This window comes from Oncorhynchus mykiss, chromosome 12 (assembly GCF_013265735.2).
Source record: "Oncorhynchus mykiss isolate Arlee chromosome 12, USDA_OmykA_1.1, whole genome shotgun sequence".
NCBI classification, from domain to species: Eukaryota; Metazoa; Chordata; class Actinopteri; order Salmoniformes; family Salmonidae; genus Oncorhynchus; species Oncorhynchus mykiss.
The window spans coordinates 97830852-97856278 of record NC_048576.1 but is presented as its reverse complement, the minus strand read 5'-3'; the positions used below and the strand labels follow the sequence as shown (position 1 = coordinate 97856278).

The window sequence follows — 25427 nt, the reverse complement described above, 5'->3', positions numbered from 1 at the left end:
CAATAACATCTACTAAATAGGTGTATGTGACCAATAACATCTGTTAAATATGTGACCAATAACATCTGTTAAATATGTGACCAATAACATCTACTAAATAGGTGTATGTGACCAATAACATCTGTTAAATATGTGACCAATAACATCTGTTAAATATGTGACCAATAACATCTACTAAATAGGTGTACGTGACCAATAACATCTGTTAAATATGTGACCAATAACATCTACTAAATAGGTGTATGTGACCAATAACATCTGTTAAATATGTGACCAATAACATCTACTAAATAGGTGTATGTGACCAATAACATCTGTTAAATATGTGACCAATAACATCTGTTAAATATGTGACCAATAACATCTACTAAATAGGTGTATGTGACCAATAACATCTGTTAAATATGTGACCAATAACATCTGTTAAATATGTGACCAATAACATCTGTTAAATATGTGACCAATAACATCTGTTAAATATGTGTATGTTACCAATAACATGTGATTTGATAATCAACAGGATTGTGGAGAGGACTGAGGCTGGGCTGTAATGTGGCCTCCCTCCACTAGAGGGCGAGAAGGGGCCACGAGTGACAGAGAGAACAAAAGAACCAAAACAGACACTGTTGTCACGTACATCATGGTCTTTCTATAAGCTGACTGAAGGATGTATTAACGTGACTAGAGGACAGTGATTATGCCTCTAGACAGGAAGAGAGTCGAACTGAACATCCAGTGGAGTGGGAGGGTAGCCTAGTGGTTAGAGGCAGGGTAGCCTAGTGGTTAGAGGCAGGGTAGCCTAGTGGTTAGAGGCAGGGTGGTTAGAGGCAGGGTAGCCTAGTGGTTAGAGGCAGGGTAGCCTAGTGGTTAGAGGCAGGGTAGCCTAGTGGTTAGAGGCAGGGTAGCCTAGTGGTTAGTGGCAGGGTAGCCTAGTGGTTAGAGGCAGGGTAGCCTAGTGGTTAGAGGCAGGGTAGCCTAGTGGTTAGAGGCTGGGTAGCCTAGTGGTTAGAGGCTGGGTAGCCTAGTGGTTAGAGGCAGGGTAGCCTAGAGGTTAGTGGCAGGGTAGCCTAGTGGTTAGAGGCAGGGTAGCCTAGTGGTTAGAGGCAGGGTAGCCTAGTGGTTAGAGGCAGGGTAGCCTAGTGGTTAGAGGCAGGGTAGCCTAGTGGTTAGAGGCAGGGTAGCCTAGTGGTTAGAGGCTGGGTAGCCTAGTGGTTAGAGGCTGGGTAGCCTAGTGGTTAGAGGCAGGGTAGCCTAGAGGTTAGTGGCAGGGTAGCCTAGTGGTTAGAGGCAGGGTAGCCTAGTGGTTAGAGGCAGGGTAGCCTAGTGGTTAGAGGCAGGGTAGCCTAGTGGTTAGAGGCAGGGCAGCCTAGTGGTTAGAGGCAGGGTAGCCTAGAGGTTAGAGACAGGGTAGCCTAGTGGTTAGAGGCAGGGTAGCCTAGTGGTTAGAGGCAGGGTAGCCTAGTGGTTAGTGGCAGGGTAGCCTAGTGGTTAGAGGCAGGGTAGCCTAGTGGTTAGAGGCAGGGTAGCCTAGTGGTTAGAGGCAGGGTAGCCTAGTGGTTAGAGCGTTGGGCCAGAAACTGAAAGGTTGCTAGATTGAATCCCCCGAGCTGACAAGGTAAATATCTGTCCTTCTGCCCCTGAACAGGCAGTTAACCCACTGTTCCTAGGCCAGTTAACCCACTGTTCCTAGGCCAGTTAACCCACTGTTCCTAGACCAGTTAACCCACTGTTCCTAGACCAGTTAACCCACTGTTCCTAGACCAGTTAACCCACTGTTCCTAGACCAGTTAACCCACTGTTCCTAGACCAGTTAACCCACTGTTCCTAGACCAGTTAACCCACTGTTCCTAGACCAGTTAACCCACTGTTCCTAGACCAGTTAACCCACTGTTCCTAGACCAGTTAACCCACTGTTCCTAGACCAGTTAACCCACTGTTCCTAGGCCAGTTAAGCCACTGTTCCTAGGCCAGTTAACCCACTGTTCCTAGACCAGTTAACCCACTGTTCCTAGACCAGTTAACCCACTGTTCCTAGACCAGTTAACCCACTGTTCCTAGACCAGTTAACCCACTGTTCCTAGACCAGTTAACCCATTGTTCCTAGACCAGTTAACCCACTGTTCCTAGACCAGTTAACCCACTGTTCCTAGGCCAGTTAACCCACTGTTCCTAGGCCAGTTAACCCACTGTTCCTAGGCCAGTTAACCCACTGTTCCTAGGCCAGTTAACCCACTGTTCCTAGGCCAGTTAACCCACTGTTCCTAGGCCAGTTAACCCACTGTTCCTAGGCCAGTTAACCCACTGTTCCTAGACCAGTTAACCCACTGTTCCTAGACCAGTTAACCCACTGTTCCTAGACCAGTTAACCCACTGTTCCTAGGCCAGTTAACCCACTGTTCCTAGACCAGTTAACCCACTGTTCCTAGACCAGTTAACCCACTGTTCCTAGGCCAGTTAACCCACTGTTCCTAGACCAGTTAACCCACTGTTCCTAGACCAGTTAACCCACTGTTCCTAGGCCAGTTAACCCACTGTTCCTAGGCCAGTTAACCCATATATATGTTTAAATGCTTAGGGCGTTTGCTGTATGCAGTCCATTCCAGGAGGGCAGGTTACACACACACTCTCTCTTTAGTTTGAGAACATCAAACTGAAATGAGAGTTTGGATGAGGGTGTTTGGATGAGGGTGTTTGGATGCAGCAGGTGGATTATAGTTAATGCATTATTTCTGTATAAACGCAGTCAGACATTTGGCAGTAGCTGTTACATACAGAAACCCAAGCAGAGAACTTACAGAAACCCCAGCCATCTCAGAGAACTTACAGAAACCCCAGCCATCTCAGAGAACTTACAGAAACCCCAGCCATCTCAGAGAACTTACAGAAACCCCAGCCATCTCAGAGAACTTACAGAAACCCCAGCCATTTCAGAGAACTTACAGAAACCCCAGCCATTTCAGAGAACTTACAGAAACCCCAGCCATCTCAGAGAACTTACAGAAACCCAAGCAGAGAACTTACAGAAACCCCAGCCATTTCAGAGAACTTACAGAAACCCCAGCCATCTCAGAGAACTTACAGAAACCCAAGCAGAGAACTTACAGAAACCCAAACAGAGAACTTACAGAAACCCAAGCCATCTCAGAGAACTTACAGAAACCCCAGCCATCTCAGAGAACTTACAGAAACCCCAGCCATCTCAGAGAACTTACAGAAACCCCAGCCATCTCAGAGAACTTACAGAAACCCCAGCCATCTCAGAGAACTTACAGAAACCCCAGCCATCTCAGAGAACTTACAGAAACCCCAGCCATCTCAGAGAACTTACAGAAACCCAAGCCATCTCAGAGAACTTACAGAAACCCAAGCCATCTCAGAGAACTTACAGACACCCAAGCCATCTCAGAGAACTTACAGAAACCCAAGCCATCTCAGAGAACTTACAGAAAACATCAAAGTGGAAGAAAAATTCTAACTTGTATTTTGTATTTTTTATTAAATAGAAAACAACACACTAATATATTCTGATTAGATAAGTATTCAACCTCCTGAGTCAATACATGTTGGAATCACCTCTGGCAGCGACCTGGGAGCAGGCGATAGAGACTGTTGGGAGTATTTCTGGGTGAGTCTCTCAGAGTTTCGCACACCTGGATTGTACAAATATTGTATATTATTCTTTCTAAAATTCTTCAAGCTCTGTCAAGTTGGTTGTTGATCATTGCTCGACAGCTATTTTCAAGTCTTGCCATTAGATGTTCAAGCTGATTGAAGTCAAAACTGTAACTCGGCCACTCGGGAACATTCAACGTCTTCTTATCCAGTGTATATTTGGCCTTGTGTTTTAGGTTATTGTCCTGCTGAAAGGTGAATTCATCTCTCAGTGTCTGTTGGAACGCAGACTGAACCAGGTTTTCCTCTAGCATTTCGCCTGTGCTTACCTCCATTCTGTTTATTTGAATCCTTAACTTCCTAGTCTTAGGCCGATGACGAGCATACCCATAGCATGACGCAGACACCACTACGCTTGAAAATACGAAGAGCGGTACTCAGAGATGTGTTGGACTGGATTTTCCCCAAACATAAGGTTTTTGTATTCAGGATAGAAAATGTATTGTTGTATAAATCAGTGACAATATCTACAGGTAATCCATTTTAAATTCAGGATGTGATAACATATGGATCAAGTCAAGGGCTGTGAATATCTTCTGAAGGCACTGAGTATGGACCATGGGAAGAATATTGTCCATCTAGTATATGAGATGTGTCTCAATCTGTCCACTACAGAGGGTGAATGGAAGAGCTTAAACCAAACACTACCTAACAGAGGGTATTGTCTGGGTCAGTGAAGGTCTACCTTAAAACTTATGTTATACAGCCCATATCATACAGTCTTGTAAGGTCATAAGGTGAACCAGACCTAGTTACGGAGGGCTGAGGTCAAGTACAGGGGTTAGGAACTATTTTACAAGGGCATGAGAGTTCAGAGATGGTTAGAATCCTTGTTCTAGAGAACTTTAATTCCTATTAATTGGGGAATGCGGAACATGGAAAGAATGTGGAACTGAATCTGTGGATAGAACTCCCATCTCTTCTTTATTACATCACCAAGAGTTCCAGAACGGAATGTTTCTGGTCCTCCAGAAGCAGAGATTCCAGAGTGGAGTCTTACGTATCTACTATGGCCTACTCTGGATCTCTCAGTGTAAATTACCTTTTCACCTGTCTGATTCTTTCAGGTTCAGTTCAGATGAAGGAGAGGAGACATGGGGATCAAGTCACTTTAGACCTGAGTCATACTATATATAGACTCGGCTAGAGACTATTGAGATGTGACCTGTTTCTATAGGGGGGTTAGGGTGAGGTTGGGAGCTGACAGTCTAAAGAAGGTATGGTACCAGTGTGGCTATCAAGACGTAGCCTAACCCATAGATATTACTATAGGGGGGGGGGGGGGGGGTTCAATAGTTTTTAGACTATCAAGACGTAGCCTAACCCATAGATATTTATATAGGGGGGAGGGAGACGTAGCCTAAAGGCGTCAGCATGCTTCCATCCATCTGGAGCCTAGTTGAACTCAGCTGAACCCAACGAGTGTGCTCACATACTCCCCTAAAAAAAATCCTTCGCTTGAATTAAAAAAGAAAAAAAAGAAGAAGAAGAGAAAGAAAGCGTCAATAGTACTGTTTGTCCATCTCGAGACGCCGTAGCCAGATTTCTGTCATAAATTGAAGTTTTTTTTTTTTTTGCCAAGGAGTTCTTAGTCGCGTACCTTCACATCTAAGATCGGTGGAGTATTTCTCAATGAAAGAAATGTGCATGAAAAGAACACGAGTCCCCTCTCTCTCTCTCTCTCTCTCTCAACAAACACTTAATTGAAGAATCCCTAGTGTGGACCAGAAGCCCGCGGACGCCTTCAGCCTATAGATATCTCTCCAGGGAGGGGATTAGTGTTGAAGGGACACCTACACTCTTACCTAACATTACTGTGTCCAAAATGGCACCCTCCCCCCCCCCCTATATTATAGTGCACTACTTCCCGACCACTACCTCTATAGGGCCTGGTCAAAAGTAGTGCACGACATAGTGAACAGGGTGCCATTTGGGATACCAGCGGTGACTCACCAGCCGTTCACACCAGGATGTGACGAGCTGCTACTTTCTCAGATGACGATGGAAGGAAATGCTATTCTGAGTTGGTGAGAGGAGGAGGAGGAGGAAGGGGAGACAACCGAGTGTGAGGTAAAACAACACTACAACTTGGCTAATAGCACATCACCTACAGGTGTTTTCCAAATGGGATCCTATTCCACATACGGTACGTTCAGGAAGTATTCAGACACCTTCCCCCCTTTATACACATTTTGTTACTCTTATTCTAAAATGGATTAAATGTTTTCTTCATCAATCTACCCATTAATGACGAAGACACAAATACAAAAAAAACAGAAATACCTTATTTACATAAGTATTCAGATTCGAAATTGAGCTCAGGTGCATCCTGTTTCCATTGATCATCCTTGAGATGTTTCTACAACTTCAATTGATTGAACATGATTTGGAAAGGCACACACCTGTCTATATAAAAAGGTCCCACAGTTGACAGTGCATGTCAGAGCAAAAACCAAGCCATGAGGTCGAAGGAATTGTCCGTGGAGGGCCGAGACAGGATTGTGTCGAGGCACAGTTCTGGGGAAGGGTACCAAAACATTTCTGCAGCATTGAAGGTCCCCAAGAACACAGTGGCCTCCATCATTCTTAAATGAAAGAAGTTTGGAACCACTAAGACTCTTCCTAGAGCTGGCCGCCCGGCCAAACTGAACAGTTGGGGAAGAAGGGCCTTGGTCAGGGAGATGACCAAGAACCCAATGATCACTCTGACAGAGCTCCAGAGGTCCTCTGTGGAGATGGGAGAACCTTCTAGAAGGACAACCATCTCTGTAGCACTCCACCAATCAGGCTATTATGGTAGAGTGGCCAGACGGAAGCCACTCCTCAGTAAAAGGCACATGACAGCCCGCTTAGAGTTTGCCAAAAGGCACCTAAAGGACTCTCAGACCACAAAAAAACAAGATTCTCTGATCTGATGAAACCAAGATTGAACTCTTTGGCCTGAATGCCAAGCTTCACATCTGGAGGAAACCTGTCACCATCCCTACGGTGAAGCATAGTGGTGGCAGCATCATGCCGTGGGGATGTTTTTCAGTGGCATGGACTAGGAGTCTAGTCAGGGTTGAGGGAAATATGAACAGAGCAAAGTACAGAGATCCTTGATGAAAACCTGCTCCAGAGAAATCAGGACCTCAGACTGGGGCGAAGGTTCACCTTCCAACAGGACAATGACCCTAAGCACACAGCCAAGAAAATGCAGGAGTGGCTTCGGGACAAGTCACTGATGTCCTTGAGTGGCCCAGCCAGAGCCCGGACTTGAACATGATTTAACATCTCTGGAGAGACCTGAAGATAGCTGTGCAGCAACACTTCTCATCCAACCTGACAGAGCTTGAGAGGATCTCCAGAGAAGAATGGGAGAAACTCCCCAAATACAGGTGTGCCAAGCCTGTAGCGTCATACCCAAGAAGACTCAAAGCTGTAATCACTGCCAAAGTCACTTCAACAAAGTACTGAGTAAAGGGTCTGAATACTTATGAAAATTACTTTGTCATTACAGGGTATTGTGATGTCATTACGGGGTATTGTGATGTCATTACGGGGTATTGTGATGTCATTACGGGGTATTGTGATGTCATTACGGGGTATCGTGATGTCATTACGGGGTGTTGTGAAGAGTGGAGGCTGTTATAGCAGCAATGTTCCAACATCTAGTGGAAAGTCTTCCCAGAAGAGTAGAGGCTGTTATAGCAGCAAAGAGGGGGGACCAACTCCATATTAATGACCATGATTTTGGAATGAGATGTTTGACGAGCAGGTGTCCACATACTTTCGATCATGTAGTGTACGATTATGAATCTTGGACACCCATTTTGTTGAAAAATAAAAAACAATGATTTATTAGTTACCGTGGTTACCTGTCCTAGACCTTCATAAACCCCATAATATTAACACGACACAGCATGACCCCTCTCACACCCTGTTCATGCCAACAGACGGCCACCTTAGCCATATGGTGTTACCAGTCACACACCTACCATGCCAGCGACTGTTGGTCATGAGGGTCTGTATAAACTAAACTAGCTAGATGTTCACAGATTCTTTGATTGGAGAGGTGCCTTGTTTAGACCCCAAAAACACAGAATATAGAGTCAAAATCCCCCCCTTTTTTTCTCTCTCCTGCAGCCATTCCACTGCTTATTCACAGAGTTTCAGAGCCGATCTCTGAGCCGATCTCTGAGCCGATCTCAGAGCCGATCTCAGAGCCGATCTCAGAGCCGATCTCAGAGCCGATCTCAGAGCCGATCTCAGAGCCGATCTCAGAGCCGATCTCAGAGCCGATCTCAGAGCCGATCTCAGAGCCGATCTCAGAGCCGATCTCTGAGCCTCACCCAGAACTTTAGTTTATTGCAATTCTACACATTTTGCCATGTTCTTATGCCATCTGAGTGACTGAAACATACGGAACTAAAGTGTTTTCATTTCTGATTCTCCCTGAATGTCTAGTTTTTATATTGGTGATTGTTAGTTCTCAAAGACGATCTCATGTTAAATATATATCGAATCTGTTATCTTTTCGACACACTTCACATCTGGTTTTAGTCCTTTAAGTTGAATTTATTGTCTTCTTCAGTGGTGGCCCGCCACTGCTAAAAATGAATATAGGGGAAACACTGACACCCTGCAACATTACAGCCATGTTTTTATGACGCCAGTGAAAAGGTTTCACATTCCTGTGTGACTGTTTGTGGACGCCCTGCGGCGTTCATCGTTAAAGTGTCATCAGCGAGAGAAAAGGAATGAAAAGGAATGAAGAACAATTAAAACAAGGCTAGAAACATGGTGACGTTTTCAGACCTGTGAGAAGTGTGTGTGTGTCTAGCCTGAGGTGGACATACAGGGTGTTGTGTGTGTGGTGTGTCTAACCTGTGAGGTGGACATGCAGGGTGTTGTGTGTGTCTAACCTGTGAGGTGGACATACAGGGTGTTGTGTGTGTCTAACCTGTGAGGTGTGGACATACAGGGTGTTGTGTGTGTGGTGTGTCTAACCTGTGAGGTGGACATGCAGGGTGTTGTGTGTGTCTAACCTGTGAGGTGGACATACAGGGTGTTGTGTGTGTCTAACCTGTGAGGTGGACATACAGGGTGTTGTGTGTGTCTAACCTGTGAGGTGGACATGCGTGAGTCCTGTCGTCCAGTCAGGTCTGAGGAGGAGATGTTGACAGGAGCTCCACGGTGAAGACGCATGCTGACCTTCCTCTCTCGCTCCATACCTGGGATAGAGGACAGATACCTGGGGTTAGAGAGAGAGACCTCCATACCTGGGATAGAGGACAGATACCTGGGGTTAGAGAGAGAGAGACCTCCATACCTGGGATAGAGGACAGATACCTGGTGATCAACCTTTATTTAACCAATTCAGTGTTTTCACTAACCTGTGTGTGAGGTGTGTGTGTGTGTGTTTTCACTAACCTGTGTGTGAGGGGTGTGTGGGATTTCACTAACCTGTGTGTGAGGTGGGGGTAAGGGGTGCGGGTGCGGCTGCGTCCTGTGCTCCTCTGGGTCGTCCGGAGGCGGAGGGGATCCCCCTGGCCCCTGCAGGGGCCCTGGCCTGTCCCTGTCTCAGTCTGTCCTCACCAGCTCTCCTCTCCCTCTCTGCATCCTCCGCTGCCCTGTTGGCGCCCTGGACACACAGATACACACATCACCATGGAGACAACGGTCCCACCTCTTCACTATCACAACATCACCATGGAGACAACGGTCACACTGTCCCACCTCCCAACCCTTCACTATCACAACAACACCATGGAGACAACAGTCACACTGTCCCACCTCTTCACTATCACAACACCATGGAGACAACAGTCACACTGTCCCACCTCTTCACTATCACAACAACACCATGGAGACAACAGTCACACTGTCCCACCTCCCAACCCTTCCCTATCACAACAACACCATGGAGACAACAGTCACATTGTCCCACCTCCCAACCCTTCACTATCACAACAACACCATGGAGACAACAGTCACACTGTCCCACCTCCCAACCCTTCACTATCACAACAACACCATGGAGACAACAGTCACACTGTCCCACCTCCCAACCCTTCACTATCACAACACCATGGAGACAACAGTCACACTGTCCCACCTCCCAACCCTTCACTATCACAACACCATGGAGACAACAGTCACACTGTCCCACCTCTTCACTATCACAACAACACCATGGAGACAACAGTCACACTGTCCCACCTCCCAACCCATCACTATCACAACAACACCATGGAGACAACAGTCACACTGTCCCACCTCCCAACCCTTCACTATCACAACAACACCATGGAGACAACAGTCACACTGTCCCACCTCTTCACTATCACAACAACACCATGGAGACAACAGTCACACTGTCCCACCTCCCAACCCATCACTATCACAACAACACCATGGAGACAACAGTCACACTGTCCCACCTCCCAACCCTTCCCTATCACAACAACACCATGGAGACAACAGTCACACTGTCCCACCTCCCAACCCTTCCCTATCACAACAACACCATGGAGACAACAGTCACACTGTCCCACCTCCCAACCCTTCACTATCACAACAACACCATGGAGACAACAGTCACACTGTCCCACCTCCCAACCCTTCACTATCACAACAACACCATGGAGACAACAGTCACACTGTCCCACCTCCCAACCCTTCACTATCACAACACCATGGAGACAACAGTCACACTGTCCCACCTCTTCACTATCACAACACCATGGAGACAACAGTCACACTGTCCCACCTCTTCACTATCACAACAACACCATGGAGACAACAGTCACACTGTCCCACCTCCCAACCCTTCACTATCACAACAACACCATGGAGACAACAGTCACACTGTCCCACCTCTTCACTATCACAACAACACCATGGAGACAACAGTCACACTGTCCCACCTCTTCACTATCACAACAACACCATGGAGACAACAGTCACACTGTCCCACCTCCCAACCCTTCACTATCACAACAACACCATGGAGACAACAGTCACACTGTCCCACCTCTTCACTATCACAACAACACCATGGAGACAACAGTCACACTGTCCCACCTCCCAACCCTTCACTATCACAACAACACCATGGAGACAACAGTCACACTGTCCCACCTCCCAACCCTTCACTATCACAACAACACCATGGAGACAACAGTCACACTGTCCCACCTCTTCACTATCACAACACCATGGAGACAACAGTCACACTGTCCCACCTCCCAACCCTTCACTATCACAACAACACCATGGAGACAACAGTCACACTGTCCCACCTCCCAACCCTTCACTATCACAACACCACCATGGAGACAACAGTCACACTGTCCCACCTCCCAACCCTTCACTATCACAACAACACCATGGAGACAACAGTCACACTGTCCCACCTCCCAACCCTTCACTATCACAACAACACCATGGGATCTTATTGACCAGGAATTTGCTCAATCAGCATTCAAAATGGCTGCCGTTGCCAGGGACACCACTGCTATTTGTAGACCAACAAAATGGCCACCGTGGACATTCCATTACTATGTCTCAATTACCTCTCCTTCCTCCCAAAGTGTGCACTGGTTCACATCACTGACTTGAAGAAATACAGTGGAACCTCCCACTAGCCCATGTCTCCACCAATCCCAACGCTTTACAGATTTGTGGGAAGTAGTGAACGAGTGTACACTTCAGGAGAAAGGAGATACTGTGGGAAGTAGTGAACGAGTGTACACTTCAGGAGAAAGGAGATACTGTGGGAAGTAGTGAACGAGTGTACACTTCAGGAGAAAGGAGATATTGTGATGAAAAGACTCCAGTCCCGGGGTCAATGTAACGAAGGGGATGACTCAGACGTTAGCAGAGAGACGTTACTCACAAACTTGAGCATGTTCCAGTCGAAGACGTAGTCGTAGGAGAAGCCCTGTCTGTGGAACAGGTTCCTGAACAGCTGTCTGAGGTACGAGTAGTCGGGCTTGTCATCGAACCGCAGAGAACGGCAGAAGTTCAGGTACGTGGCAAACTCCGCTGAGAGGAGAAAGGAGAGGATGGGTCAAGATACAGCTCTGTAATTATTATACAACTGGACGTGGTAAACTCCCCTGGGAGGAGAGGATGGGTCAAGATACAGCTCTTTAATTATTATACAACTGGACGTGGTAAACTCCGCTGAGAGGAGAAAGGAGAGGATGGGTCAAGATACAGCTCTGTAATTATTATACAACTGGACATGGTAAACTCCCCTGGGAGGAGAGGATGGGTCAAGATACAGCTCTTTAATTATTATACAACTGGACGTGGTAAACTCCCCTGGGAGGAGAGGATGGGTCAAGATACAGCTCTTTAATTATTATACAACTGGACGTGGTAAACTCCCCTGGGAGGAGAGGATGGGTCAAGATACAGCTCTTTAATTATTATACAACTGGACATGGTAAACTCCGCTGAGAGGAGAAAGGAGAGGATGGGTCAAGATACAGCTCTGTAATTATTATACAACTGGACGTGGTAAACTCCGCTGAGAGGAGAGAGGAGAGGATGGGTCAAGATACAGCTCTGTAATTATTATACAACTGGACATGGTAAACTCCCCTGGGAGGAGAGGATGGGTCAAGATACAGCTCTTTAATTATTATACAACTGGACGTGGTAAACTCCCCTGGGAGGAGAGGATGGGTCAGGATACAGCTCTTTAATTATTATACAACTGGACGTGGTAAACTCCGCTGAGAGGAGAGAGGAGAGGATGGGTCAAGATACAGCTCTGTAATTATTATACAACTGGACGTGGTAAACTCCGCTGGGAGGAGGAAGGAGAGGATGGGTCAAGATACAGCTCTGTAATTATTATACAACTGGACGTGGTAAACTCCGCTGGGAGGAGAGGATGGGTCAAGATACAGCTCTTTAATTATTATACAACTGGACGTGGTAAACTCCGCTGAGAGGAGAAAGGAGAGGATGGGTCAAGATACAGCTCTGTAATTATTATACAACTGGACGTGGTAAACTCCCCTGGGAGGAGAGGATGGGTCAAGATACAGCTCTGTAATTATTATACAACTGGACGTGGTAAACTCCGCTGAGAGGAGAGGATGGGTCAAGATACAGCTCTGTAATTATTATACAACTGGACGTGGTAAACTCCGCTGAGAGGAGGAAGGAGAGGATGGGTCAAGATACAGCTCTGTAATTATTATACAACTGGACGTGGTAAACTCCGCTGAGAGGAGAGGATGGGTCAAGATACAGCTCTGTAATTATTATACAACTGGACGTGGTAAACTCCGCTGAGAGGAGAAAGGAGAGGATGGGTCAAGATACAGCTCTTTAATTATTATACAACTGGACGTGGTAAACTCCGCTGAGAGGAGAGGATGGGTCAAGATACAGCTCTTTAATTATTATACAACTGGACGTGGTAAACTCCGCTGAGAGGAGAAAGGAGAGGATGGGTCAAGATACAGCTCTGTAATTATTATACAACTGGACGTGGTAAACTCCCCTGGGAGGAGAGGATGGGTCAAGATACAGCTCTTTAATTATTATACAACTGGACGTGGTAAACTCCGCTGAGAGGAGAAAGGAGAGGATGGGTCAAGATACAGCTCTTTAATTATTATACAACTGGACGTGGTAAACTCCCCTGGGAGGAGAGGATGGGTCAAGATACAGCTCTTTAATTATTATACAACTGGACGTGGTAAACTCCGCTGAGAGGAGAAAGGAGAGGATGGGTCAAGATACAGCTCTGTAATTATTATACAACTGGACGTGGTAAACTCCCCTGGGAGGAGAGGATGGGTCAAGATACAGCTCTGTAATTATTATACAACTGGACGTGGTAAACTCCGCTGAGAGGAGAGGATGGGTCAAGATACAGCTCTTTAATTATTATACAACTGGACGTGGTAAACTCCGCTGAGAGGAGAAAGGAGAGGATGGGTCAAGATACAGCTCTGTAATTATTATACAACTGGACGTGGTAAACTCCGCTGAGAGGAGAAAGGAGAGGATGGGTCAAGATACAGCTCTGTAATTATTATACAACTGGACGTGGTAAACTCCGCTGAGAGGAGAGGATGGGTCAAGATACAGCTCTTTAATTATTATACAACTGGACGTGGTAAACTCCGCTGAGAGGAGAAAGGAGAGGATGGGTCAAGATACAGGTCTTTTTATACATCCAGTTGTATTTTTTATATATATATGTGGAATAAAATGCCTGAATGTGAATCCTCTAGTCTCCAAGACAACAAGACATACACTACAAACAGATCTGAATCTGATCAGCTTTCTTCCTGGTTAGGTCACATGCTCAGGATAAACTCCTAAACATCACACTTTGGACCACAGAAGAGCTATCCACTTTCAAAGACCGGGAGTGGAAATTCTATATGTACAAGGATCTACTATGTAAAAAACAACCTGTTTTTGACTTCAGAAAACCCCATCAACTTCCAGCCACAGACAGGTCTTTCAACTACTCACATGGATATCCTTTACAGAGGACCTCGATGGGGGTAGACATCTTTTTCTCACTGATGCGTTCGTACTTCTGTCTCTTGGTGGCAGCCTTCAGGCCCTGCCAGGGCAGACTGCCCAGGTTGAAGTACATCAGGACATAGCCAAGAGACTCCAGGTCATCACGACGAGACTGCTCTGTAGAGGAGAGAAAAGAGAGAGAGAAGAGGAGAGAGAGAGAAGAGGAGCGAGAGCGAGAGAGCGAGAAGAGAGGGAGAGAGAAAGAGAGAAAGAGAGAAAGAGAGAAGAGGGAGCGAGAGAGAAGAGAGAGAGAGAAGAGAGAAAAGAGAGGGAGAGAGAGAGAGAGGGTCAGGGTGTTTCTGTTGTGTACCTGTTAACTGGTGTGTGTAAGTAGTGTATGTGTTTGTTTACATCTCATTCCAAAATCATGGCTATTCATATGGAGTTGGTCCCCCCCTTTCCTGCTATAACAGCCTCCACTCTTTTGGGAAGGCTTCCCACTAGATGTTGGAACATTGCTGCAGGGACTTGCTTCCATTCAGCCACAAGTGCATTAGTGAGGTCGGGCACTGATGTTAGGCGATTAGGCCTGGCTCACAGTCGGCGTTCCAATTCATCCCAGAGGTGTTCGATGGGGTTGAGGTCAGGGCTCTGTGCAGGCCAGTCAAGTTCTTCCACACCAATCTACAAACCATTTCTGTATGGACCTGGCTTTGTGTAGGAGTGCATTGTCATGCTGAAACAGGAAAGGGCCTTCCCCAAACTGTTCCCACAAAGCTGGAAGCACAGAATCATCTAGAATGTAACTGTATGCTGTAGAGTTAAGATTTCCCTACACTGTAACTAAGGGGCCGAGCCCGAACCATGAAAAACAGCCCAAGACCATTATTCCTCCTCCACCAAACGTTACAGTTGGCACTATGCATTGGGGCAGATAGCATTCTCCTGGCATCCGAAAAATCTAGATTCATCCGTCGGATTGCCAGATGGTGCAGCGTGATTCATCACGCCAGAGAATGCTCCAGAGTACAACATCTTCAGCTGACGCATGGCACTGCGCACGGTGATCTTAGGTTTGTGTGCGGCTGCTCGGCCATGGAAACTAATTTCACGAAGCTCCCCGACGAACAGTTCTTGTGCCGACGTTGCTTCCAGAAGGTAGTTTGGAACTCGGAAGTGTTCTGTTCTGTGAGCTTGTGTGGCCTACCTTCACGGCTGAGCCATTGTGGCTCCTAGACGTTTCCACTTCACAATAACAGCACTTACAGTTGACCGGGGCAGCTGTAGCAGGTCAGATATTTGACGAACTGACTTGTTGGCAAGGTGGCATCCTATGACGGTGCCACTTTGAAAGTCACTGAGCTATTCTACTGCCAATGTTTGTCTATGGAGATTGCATGGCTGTGTGCTCGATTTTATACAACTGTCAGCAAAGGGTGTGGCTGAAATAGCCAAATCCACTAATTTGAAGGGGTGTCCACATACTTTTGTACATATAGTGTATATATCCTACCGATTCCCAGGTGTGTGTTGATGGATGCGTAGCGCGCGGTGCCGGTCAGGTTCTTGTTCTCGCGGTAGGGGATGTGCTGGTGTGTGCGGGCGTCGCGGTACTTCTTGGCCAGGCCAAAGTCGATGATGTACACCAGGTTGCCCTTCTTGCCCAGGCCCATCAGGAAGTTGTCTGGCTTCACGTCTCTGTGGATGAAGTTCTTAGAGTGGATGTACTCTATACGGCTGATCTGGAGAGGAGAGAGGTTGATCAATAACAGCTAGTCTGATCTGGAGAGGACAGCAGTGAGCTTGATCAATAACAGCTAGTCTGATCTGGAGAGGAGAGAGGTTGATCAATAACAGCTAGTCTGATCTGGAGAGGACAGCAGTGAGCTTGATCAATAACAGCTAGTCTGATCTGGAGAGGAGAGAGGTTGATCAATAACAGCTAGTCTGATCTGGAGAGGAGAGAGGTTGATCAATAACAGCTAGTCTGATCTGGAGAGGAGAGAGGTTGATCAATAACAGCTAGTCTGATCTGGAGAGGAGAGAGGTTGATCAATAACAGCTAGTCTGATCTGGAGAGGAGAGAGGTTGATCAATAACAGCTAGTCTGATCTGGAGAGGAGAGAGGTTGATCAATAACAGCTAGTCTGATCTGGAGAGGAGAGAGGTTGATCAATAACAGCTAGTCTGATCTGGAGAGGAGAGAGGTTGATCAATAACAGCTAGTCTGATCTGGAGAGGAGAGAGGTTTATCAATAACAGCTAGTCTGATCTGGAGAGGAGAGAGGTTGACCAATAACAGCTTTGTCTGATCTGGAGAGGAGAGAGGTTGATCAATAACAGCTAGTCTGATCTGGAGAGGAGAGAGGTTGATCAATAACAGCTAGTCTGATCTGGAGAGGAGAGAGCTGGCGTTAGCATAATCAATAATGCACATAGAACGTGATGGGTACATACATGATACATGATGGGTGTCAATGGTAAAAAATGTAAACACCTGGAGGACACCTGGTAGTATAAACACTTGGTAGTCTAAACACCTGGAGGACACCTGGTAGTCTAAACACCTGGTAGTATAAACACCTGGTAGTCTAAACACCTGGAGGACACCTGGTAGTCTAAACACCTGGTAGTATAAACACCTGGAGGACACCTGGTAGTCTAAACACCTGGTAGTATAAACACCTGGTAGTATAAACATCTGGTAGTATAAACACCTGGTAGTCTAAACACCTGGTAGTATAAACACCTGGTAGTATAAACACCTGGTAGTATAAACACCTGGAGGACACCTGGTAGTCTAAACACCTGGTAGTATAAACACCTGGTAGTCTAAACACCTGGTAGTCTAAACACCTGGTAGTCTAAACACCTGGTAGTCTAAACACCTGGTAGTCTAAACACCTGGAGGACACCTGGTAGTCTAAACACCTGGTAGTATAAATACCTGGAGGACACCTGGTAATCTAAACACCTGGTAGTCTAAACACCTGGTAGTCTAAACACCTGGAGGACACCTGGTAGTATAAACACCTGATAGTATAAACACCTGGAGGACACCTGGTAGTCTAAACACCTGGAGGACACCTGGTAGTCTAAACACCTGGTAGTCTAAACACCTGGAGGACACCTGGTAGTCTAAACACCTGGAGGACACCTGGTAGTCTAAACACCTGGTAGTCTAAACACCTGGAGGACCCCTGGTAGTCTAAACACCTGGAGGACCCCTGGTAGTCTAAACACCTGGAGGACCCCTGGTAGTCTAAACACCTGGAGGACCCCTGGTAGTCTAAACACCTGGAGGACACCTGGTAGTATAAACACCTGGAGGACACCTGGTAGTATAAACACCTGGAGGACACCTGGTAGTCTAAACACCTGGAGGACACCTGGTAGTCTAAACACCTGGAGGACACCTGGTAGTATAAACACCTGGAGGACACCTGGTAGTCTAAACACCTGGATGACACCTGGTAGTCTAAACACCTGGTAGTCTAAACACCTGGTAGTCTAAACACCTGGTAGTCTAAACACCTGGTAGTCTAAACACCTGGAGGACACCTGGTAGTCTAAACACCTGGTAGTCTCAACACCTGGAGGACACCTGGTAGTATAAACACCTGGTAGTCTAAACAGCTGGAGGACACCTGGTAGTCTAAACACCTGGTAGTCTAAACAGCTGGAGGACACCTGGTAGTCTAAACACCTGGAGGACACCTGGTAGTCTAAACACCTGGAGGACACCTGGTAGCCTAAACACCTGGAGGACACCTGGTAGTATAAACACCTGGAGGACACCTGGTAGTATAAACACCTGGAGGACACCTGGTAGTATAAACACCTGGTAGTCTAAACACCTGGTAGTTTAAACACCTGGTAGTCTAAACACCTGGTAGTCTAAACACCTGAAGGATACCTGGTAGTATAAACACCTGGAGGACACCTGGTAGTATAAACACATGGTAGTATAAACACCTGGAGGACACCAGGTAGTCTAAACACCTGGATGACACCTGGTAGTCTAAACACCTGGAGGACACCTGGTAGTCTAAACACCTGGTAGTATAAACACCTGGAGGACACCTGGTAGTATAAACACCTGGAGGACACCTGGTAGTATAAACACCTGGAGGACACCTGGTAGTATAAACACCTGGAGGACACCTGGTGGTATAAACACCTGGAGGACACCTGGTAGCATTCAGGATGGGGGTGTTGGCCAGTGTCATTCCGGGTGGGGGTGTTGGCCAGTGTCATTCAGGGTGGGGGTGTTGGCCAGTGTCATTCAGGATGGGGGTGTTGGCCAGTGTCATTCAGGATGGGGGTGTTGGCCAGTGTCATTCAGGATGGGGGTGTTGGCCAGTGTCATTCAGGATGGGGGTGTTGGCCAGTGTCATTCAGGATGGGGGTGTTGGCCAGTGTCATTCAGGATGGGGGTGTTGGCCAGTGTCATTCAGGATGGGGGTGTTGGCCAGTGTCATTCAGGATGGGGGTGTTGGCCAGTGTCATTCAGGATGGGGGTGTTGGCCAGTGTCATTCAGGATGGGGGTGTTGGCCAGTGTCATTCAGGATGGGGGTGTTGGCCGGTGTCATTCAGGATGGGGTTGTTGGCCAGTGTCATTCAGGATGGGGGTGTTGGCCAGTGTCATTCAGGATGGGGGTGTTGGCCAGTGTCATTCAGGATGGGGGTGTTGGCCAGTGTCATTCAGAATGGGGGTGTTGGCCAGTGTCATTCAGGATGGGGGTAGCCCCCGTTATAGTGGCCTCCTGAAGGTGGTCCCATACCCCCAGGTTGGCACGCGCCCTGCCTCGGTACACACACACACACACACACACACGCCAGTCTCTCACCATCTGGTCAGCCAGCAGCAGGACAGTCTTGAGGGAGAACTTGCGGGAGCAGAAGTTGAACAGGTCCTCCAGACTGGGTCCTAACAGCTCCATCACCATCACGTTGTAGTCGCCCTCCGCCCCACACCACTTTATCGTTGGGATACCCACTGTAGAGAGAGAGGTAGAGAGAGAGAGAGAGAGGTAGAGAGAGAGAGAGAGAGAGAGAGAGAGAGAGAGACAAACAGAGACAGACAGACAGAGATAAACAGAGAGAGAGAGAGAGACAGAGAGGGAGAGAGAGAGACGTTAGTCATGTTAAAGTAACCATGTGTTTAATCATACACCCATTGATACCCACTGTAGGGGGAAAGAGTTAAATTCATATTTAGGAGAGAAAAAAATATTATTATTCATGTATTATAATGTCTCTAGAAAGTTTGACATTACAGCAAATGACGTTGAGTAGCATTTAGCACCGAGAGGGAGGAGTTAGGAGCTGAAACCAGGAACTAGCCCCAAATTATATCCTATCATAGCCCTGGTATTGGGGCCAGGATGATACCACGATGGCAATAGTACATCGCTACAGCCTATCGCAGCGTGGAGATGGTTGACAACATACTATAGCTGGTGAAGAATGTAACACACATACAGAAGCTCAAGGTGACCTCTACACAGATCTGAGGAGAGGAGGACGACAGAGGGAGGAGGAGGAGGGGAGGACATTTGATTCAGTTCAGGCTGAGATTAGATGCAATAAAAAACACAAATCACAAGAGGTCAGCTCATATTAACCTAGTGTCTATCTACCTGACTGTCATCAGAGGGAGGTCAGCTCATATTAACCTAGTGTCTATCTACCTGACTGTCATCAGAGGGAGGTCAGCTCATATTAACCTAGTGTCTATCTACCTGACTGTCATCAGAGGGAGGTCAGCTCATATTAACCTAGTGTCTATCTACCTGACTGTCATCAGAGGGAGGTCAGCTCATATTAACCTAGTGTCTATCTACCTGACTGTCATCAGAGAGAGGTCAGCTCATATTAACCTAGTGTCTATCTACCTGACTGTCATCAGAGGGAGGTCAGCTCATATTAACCTAGTGTCTATCTACCTGACTGTCATCAGAGAGAGGTCAGCTCATATTAACCTAGTGTCTATCTACCTGACTGTCATCAGAGAGGGAGGTCAGCTCATATTAACCTAGTGTCTATCTACCTGACTGTCATCAGAGGGAGGTCAGCTCATATTAACCTAGTGTCTATCTACCTGACTGTCATCAGAGGGAGGTCAGCTCATATTAACCTAGTGTCTATCTACCTGACTGTCATCAGAGAGGGAGGTCAGCTCATATTAACCTAGTGTCTATCTACCTGACTGTCATAAGAGGGAGGTCAGCTCATATTAACCTAGTGTCTATCTACCTGACTGTCATCAGAGGGAGGTCAGCTCATATTAACCTAGTGTCTATCTACCTGACTGTCATCAGAGAGAGGTCAGCTCATATTAACCTAGTGTCTATCTACCTGACTGTCATCAGAGGGAGGTCAGCTCATATTAACCTAGTGTCTATCTACCTGACTGTCATCAGAGGGAGGTCAGCTCATATTAACCTAGTGTCTATCTACCTGACTGTCATCAGAGGGAGGTCAGCTCATATTAACCTAGTGTCTATCTACCTGACTGTCATCAGAGGGAGGTCAGCTCATATTAACCTAGTGTCTATCTACCTGACTGTCATCAGAGAGAGGTCAGCTCATATTAACCTAGTGTCTATCTACCTGACTGTCATCAGAGGGAGGTCAGCTCATATTAACCTAGTGTCTATCTACCTGACTGTCATCAGAGGGAGGTCAGCTCATATTAACCTAGTGTCTATCTACCTGACTGTCATCAGAGGGAGGTCAGCTCATATTAACCTAGTGTCTATCTACCTGACTGTCATCAGAGGGAGGTCAGCTCATATTAACCTAGTGTCTATTTACCTGACTGTCATCAGAGGGAGGTCAGCTCATATTAACCTAGTGTCTATCTACCTGACTGTCATCAGAGAGAGGTCAGCTCATATTAACCTAGTGTCTATCTACCTGACTGTCATCAGAGGGAGGTCAGCTCATATTAACTGACTGTCATCAGAGAGAGGTCAGCTCATATTAACCTAGTGTCTATCTACCTGACTGTCATCAGAGGGAGGTCAGCTCATATTAACCTAGTGTCTATCTACCTGACTGTCATCAGAGAGAGTTCAGCTCATATTAACCTAGTGTCTATCTACCTGACTGTCATCAGAGGGAGGTCAGCTCATATTAACCTAGTGTCTATCTACCTGACTCATCAGAGGGAGGTCAGCTCATATTAACCTAGTGTCTATCTACCTGACTGTCATCAGAGAGAGGTCAGCTCATATTAACCTAGTGTCTATCTACCTGACTGTCATCAGAGAGGGAGGTCAGCTCATATTAACCTAGTGTCTATCTACCTGACTGTCATCAGAGAGAGAGGTCAGCTCATATTAACCTAGTGTCTATCTACCTGACTGTCATCAGAGGGAGGTCAGCTCATATTAACCTAGTGTCTATCTACCTGACTGTCATCAGAGGGAGGTGAGCTCATATTAACCTAGTGTCTATCTACCTGACTGTCATCAGAGGGAGGTCAGCTCATATTAACCTAGTGTCTATCTACCTGACTGTCATCAGAGGGAGGTCAGCTCATATTAACCTAGTGTCCATCTACCTGACTGTCATCAGAGAGAGGTCAGCTCATATTAACCTAGTGTCTATCTACCTGACTGTCATCAGAGAGAGGTCAGCTCATATTAACCTAGTGTCTATCTACCTGACTGTCATCAGAGAGAGGTCAGCTCATATTAACCTAGTGTCTATCTACCTGACTGTCATCAGAGGGAGGTCAGCTCATATTAACCTAGTGTCTATCTACCTGACTGTCATCAGAGAGGGAGGTCAGCTCATATTAACCTAGTGTCTATCTACCTGACTGTCATCAGAGAGGGAGGTCAGCTCATATTAACCTAGTGTCTATCTACCTGACTGTCATCAGAGGGAGGTCAGCTCATATTAACCTAGTGTCTATCTACCTGACTGTCATCAGAGAGGGAGGTCAGCTCATATTAACCTAGTGTCTATCTACCTGACTGTCATCAGAGGGAGGTCAGCTCATATTTACCTAGTGTCTATCTACCTGACTGTCATCAGAGAGAGGTCAGCTCATATTAACCTAGTGTCTATCTACCTGACTGTCATCAGAGAGAGGTCAGCTCATATTAACCTAGTGTCTATCTACCTGACTGTCATCAGAGAGAGGTCAGCTCATAGACACTAGGTTAATATGAGCTGACCTCCCTCTGACAGTCAGGTAGATAGACACTAGGTTAATATCTACCTGACTGTCAGAGGGAGGTCAGCTCATATTAACCTAGTGTCTATCTACCTGACTGTCATCAGAGGGAGGTCAGCTCATATTAACCTAGTGTCTATCTACCTGACTGTCATCAGAGAGAGGTCAGCTCATATTAACCTAGTGTCTATCTACCTGACTGTCATCAGAGGGAGGTCAGCTCATATTAACCTAGTGTCTATCTACCTGACTGTCATCAGAGGGAGGTCAGCTCATATTAACCTAGTGTCTATCTACCTGACTGTCATCAGAGAGAGGTCAGCTCATATTAACCTAGTGTCTATCTACCTGACTGTCATCAGAGAGAGGTCAGCTCATATTAACCTAGTGTCTATCTACCTGACTGTCATCAGAGAGAGGTCAGCTCATATTAACCTAGTGTCTATCTAACTGACTGTCATCAGAGAGGGAGGTCAGCTCATATTAACCTAGTGTCTATCTACCTGACTGTCATCAGAGGGAGGTCAGCTCATATTAACCTAGTGTCTATCTACCTGACTGTCATCAGAGGGAGGTCAGCTCATATTAACCTAGTGTCTATCTACCTGACTGTCATCAGAGGGAGGTGAGCTCATATTTACCTAGTGTCTATCTACCTGACTGTCATCAGAGAGAGGTCAGCTCATATTAACCTAGTGTCTATCTACCTGACTGTCATCAGAGGGAGGTCAGCTCATATTAACCTAGTGTCTATCTACCTGACTGTCATCAGAGGGAGGTCAGCTCATATTAACCTAGTGTCTATCTACCTGACTGTCATCAGAGGGAGGTCAGCTCATATTAACCTAGTGTCTATCTACCTGACTGTCATCAGAGAGGTCAGCTCATATTAACCTAGTGTCTATCTACATGACTGTCATCAGAGGGAGGTCAGCTCATATTAACCTAGTGTCTATCTACCTGACTATCATCAGAGGGAGGTCAGCTCATATTAACCTAGTGTCTATCTACCTGACTGTCATCAGAGAGAGAGGTCAGCTCATATTAACCTAGTGTCTATCTACCTGACTGTCATCAGAGAGGGAGGTCAGCTCATATTAACCTAGTGTCTATCTACCTGACTGTCATCAGAGAGGGAGGTCAGCTCATATTAACCTAGTGTCTATCTACCTGACTGTCATCAGAGAGGGAGGTCAGCTCATATTAACCTAGTGTCTATCTACCTGACTGTCATCAGAGGGAGGTCAGCTCATATTAACCTAGTGTCTATCTACCTGACTGTCATCAGAGAGAGGTCAGCTCATATTAACCTAGTGTCTATCTACCTGACTGTCATCAGAGAGAGGTCAGCTCATATTAACCTAGTGTCCATCTACCTGACTGTCATCAGAGAGAGGTCAGCTCATATTAACCTAGTGTCTATCTACCTGACTGTCATCAGAGGGAGGTCAGCTCATATTAACCTAGTGTCTATCTACCTGACTGTCATCAGAGAGAGGTCAGCTCATATTAACCTAGTGTCTATCTACCTGACTGTCATCAGAGAGAGGTCAGCTCATATTAACCTAGTGTCTATCTACCTGACTGTCATCAGAGGGAGGTCAGCTCATATTAACCTAGTGTCTATCTACCTGACTGTCATCAGAGGGAGGTCAGCTCATATTAACCTAGTGTCTATCTACCTGACTGTCATCAGAGAGAGGTCAGCTCATATTAACCTAGTGTCTATCTACCTGACTGTCATCAGAGGGAGGTCAGCTCATATTAACCTAGTGTCTATCTACCTGACTGTCATCAGAGGGAGGTCAGCTCATATTAACCTAGTGTCTATCTACCTGACTGTCATCAGAGAGAAGTCAGCTCATATTAACCTAGTGTCTATCTACCTGACTGTCATCAGAGGGAGGTCAGCTCATATTAACCTAGTGTCTATCTACCTGACTGTCATCAGAGAGAGGTCAGCTCATATTAACCTAGTGTCTATCTACCTGACTGTCATCAGAGGGAGGTCAGCTCATATTAACCTAGTGTCTATCTACCTGACTGTCATCAGAGAGAGGTCAGCTCAAATTAACCTAGTGTCTATCTACCTGCCTGCCTTTAGACTGGCCCGCCTGCCTGCCTTTAGACTGGCCCGCCTGCCCTGCCTACCTGCCTTTAGACTGGCCCGCCTGCCTGCCTTTAGACTGGCCCGCCTGCCTGCCTTTAGACTGGCGTGCCTGCCCTGCCTTGCCTGCCTGCCTTTAGACTGGCCTGCCTGCCCTGCCTGCCTGCCTGCCCTAATACAGTAGAGAGAATAGAGTAGTAGACTGGTGATCAGCATTTTACACTTTACCCAGCTCAGCTACAGACAGACACTAGTTCACAGAGACAGACATAGGCGAAGCACACACACAGACACACGAGATGCCAAGTATATTCTCCATGCTCCAGCAATCTCCCTGTGTCGCAACACACACACACACACACACACAGTCTGGTGCGTTTGTCTCTTAGTCTTAAAGCTAAAGTGTGGGGAGACGTGCTTTTAGCATCTGTCATAGTGAATACATGTCTTCCAGAGTGGAGCTGGAGGAGACGTATATGGGCTAGCCATGCAGAGTGTGTTCTGAAAGCTGGAGGAGACGTATATGGGCTAGCCAGGCAGAGTGTGTTCTGAAAGCTGGAGGAGACGTAGATGGGCTAGCCAGGCAGAGTGTGTCCTGAAAGCTGGAGGAGACGTATATGGGCTAGCCAGGCAGAGTGTGTTCTGAAAGCTGGAGGAGACGTATATGGGCTAGCCAGGCAGAGTGTGTTCTGAAAGCTGGAGGAGACGTATATGGGCTAGCCATGCAGAGTGTGTTCTGGAAGCTGGAGGAGACGTATATGGGCTAGCCAGGCAGAGTGTGTCCTGAAAGCTGGAGGAGACGTATATGGGCTAGCCAGGCAGAGTGTGTCCTGAAAGCTGGAGGAGACGTATATGGGCTAGCCAGGCAGAGTGTGTTCTGAAAGCTGGAGGAGACGTATATGGGCTAGCCAGGCAGAGTGTGTTCTGAAAGCTGGAGGAGACGTATATGGGCTAGCCAGGCAGAGTGTGTT

General features: G+C 46.8%; 1 protein-coding gene across 2 annotated transcripts in view; it reads right to left on the bottom strand.

Moving 5' to 3' along the window:
• LOC118937809 (casein kinase I) overlaps positions 1-25427 on the bottom strand; it is a 67693-nt gene that overhangs the window by 4242 nt on the left and 38024 nt on the right. For both annotated transcript variants that reach the window (XR_005035253.1, XM_036939417.1), the window contains exons 3-8: positions 19009-19157; positions 15671-15899; positions 14164-14334; positions 11552-11700; positions 9118-9295; positions 8776-8885 (exon numbers count right to left, since the gene is read on the bottom strand). Coding sequence is in view for 1 of the 2 variants with exons in the window: in XM_036939417.1 (XP_036795312.1) it covers positions 8776-8885; positions 9118-9295; positions 11552-11700; positions 14164-14334; positions 15671-15899; positions 19009-19157 (986 nt within the window). In the remaining variant the exon portion in view is untranslated. The remainder of the gene's footprint in view (positions 1-8775; positions 8886-9117; positions 9296-11551; positions 11701-14163; positions 14335-15670; positions 15900-19008; positions 19158-25427) is intronic.